The 1730-nt window shown below is 47.9% G+C and overlaps 1 protein-coding gene across 1 annotated transcript in view; it reads left to right on the forward strand.

Moving 5' to 3' along the window:
- LOC101857624 overlaps positions 1-1730 on the forward strand; it is a 19541-nt gene that overhangs the window by 10699 nt on the left and 7112 nt on the right. Inside the window, exon 3 of the mRNA XM_013079205.2 lies at positions 588-775. Within this exon, the coding sequence (XP_012934659.2) occupies positions 588-775 (188 nt within the window). The remainder of the gene's footprint in view (positions 1-587; positions 776-1730) is intronic.

The following is a 1730-nucleotide window of genomic DNA, read 5'->3' on the forward strand; positions in this document are numbered from 1 at the left end:
AAAACACACAACAATAACAACAACAAAAAAAAAACCAATCCAACAAACCAACCACCCACCCAACCACCCAACCAACCAACCAACCAACCAACCAACCAAACAACCAACCAAACAACCAACCAAACAACCAAACAACTAAACAACCAACCACCCACCCACAGAGCCAACCAACCAACCAACCAACCCACCAACCAACCAACCAACCAAAAGTACTAACCACGCAAGCAAGTAAGCAAGCAACCAAACAAGCAACCAACCAAACACAACAACAAAAAAAGGATTATTGTCGTCCCCCCCCCCACCACTTCTATTTTCCCGTCAACTGACTTCCCGTACCTTCTTAACAACCTACCCAGACTCCAACGGGTGGCGTCTAGGCTACCGGACTCGTAATCGTGAGATTGCCGGTTCGGGGGTTCGAGCCTCAGCTCGGTCCGACGTTGTGTCCTTGGGAAAGACACTTTACACGAGCATCCCACTTGGCTCGGTTCTATCGGAGACGGATGTTAAACTAGGAGGTCCCGCCCCTTAAATAACCTAATAGTGTTGACACGGGCGTTAAACCCATACCATTTCACCATTTTCAGACTCCCACGGGACCGTGAAGGAGCTGGTGTTCCCCAAAGCCCTGGACCTGGACCGTCCCAAACGCGCGCGGACGACGTTCTCCAACGACCAGCTGGACGTGCTGGAGGAGGAGTTCAAGCAGAACCAGTACCTGGTGGGCAAAGACAGGACGGGGCTGGCACACAGGCTGGGCCTCACGGAGACTCAGGTACATGTACAGTCAAACCTGCCTTGCCGACCACCTTTATAAGACGACCACCTGTACAAACGGCCACTTTCCATTTCCCCCCTTGCGTTTTTAAAAATAAAATTTAACTGTGTAAAACGGGCACCTGTCCAACGCGGCCACGGCCACCATAATTTAACACACAACCCCTATCACACTAAGCAATAACACTGTCTTAGACGGCCACCTTTGTGACTCCATTACGTTTTGTCATAAATTGTGCATTGGCCCCTGGTGTTGTGGGCAAGCCGTCATCATTCAATCACCTGTCGTTGTTGTTAGGTAGTCCCTCCAACCGATTATGATGCGTAGGCCCCTCCCACTGTTGACCAATAGCTACCAATTTTCAGCTGCTGGTGAGGTAAGTGTGTGATCCCTCATAACCCACAAGCCCCACCCAGAACTCATACACAAATCGTAAGTGAGATGAGTGGTCACTGTTTACCCAGTCTGTAACAAAGTAACAAAGGACGTCAACATGAACTTGTGACAGAAGCGTCGCTCGTTCTCCGAGTGGTGGCGACCCACATGTTTGTTTTAACAATGCACTCGGTCTTCCTTGTCTGACACATTTCGTGTTATTGTCACCCTTGTGCAAAATAAGCAACAACATAAAATTTACAAACGAAATAGAAACCACCACCACCACCACCAAAACCAACAACAACAAAGACAACAACAATGGGGCTACTTTCGATTGGGGTCTCAGATGGGAATGGTTTGTGTTCTTCATCTTGATCAGTCCTGCCTAAGACGGTCACCTGTCTTATACGGCCACTTTTCTCCTTGACAATGGCTGGCCGTCTTACACAGGTTTGACTGATGACAATGTGTTTTGTTTGTCTTGTGCTGTTGCTACTACTACTACTACTATTACTACTACTACTACTACTACTACTACTACTACTACTACTACTACTACTACTACTACTACTAC

This window comes from Aplysia californica, unplaced genomic scaffold (genome assembly GCF_000002075.1).
Source record: "Aplysia californica isolate F4 #8 unplaced genomic scaffold, AplCal3.0 scaffold00044, whole genome shotgun sequence".
NCBI classification, from domain to species: Eukaryota; Metazoa; Mollusca; class Gastropoda; order Aplysiida; family Aplysiidae; genus Aplysia; species Aplysia californica.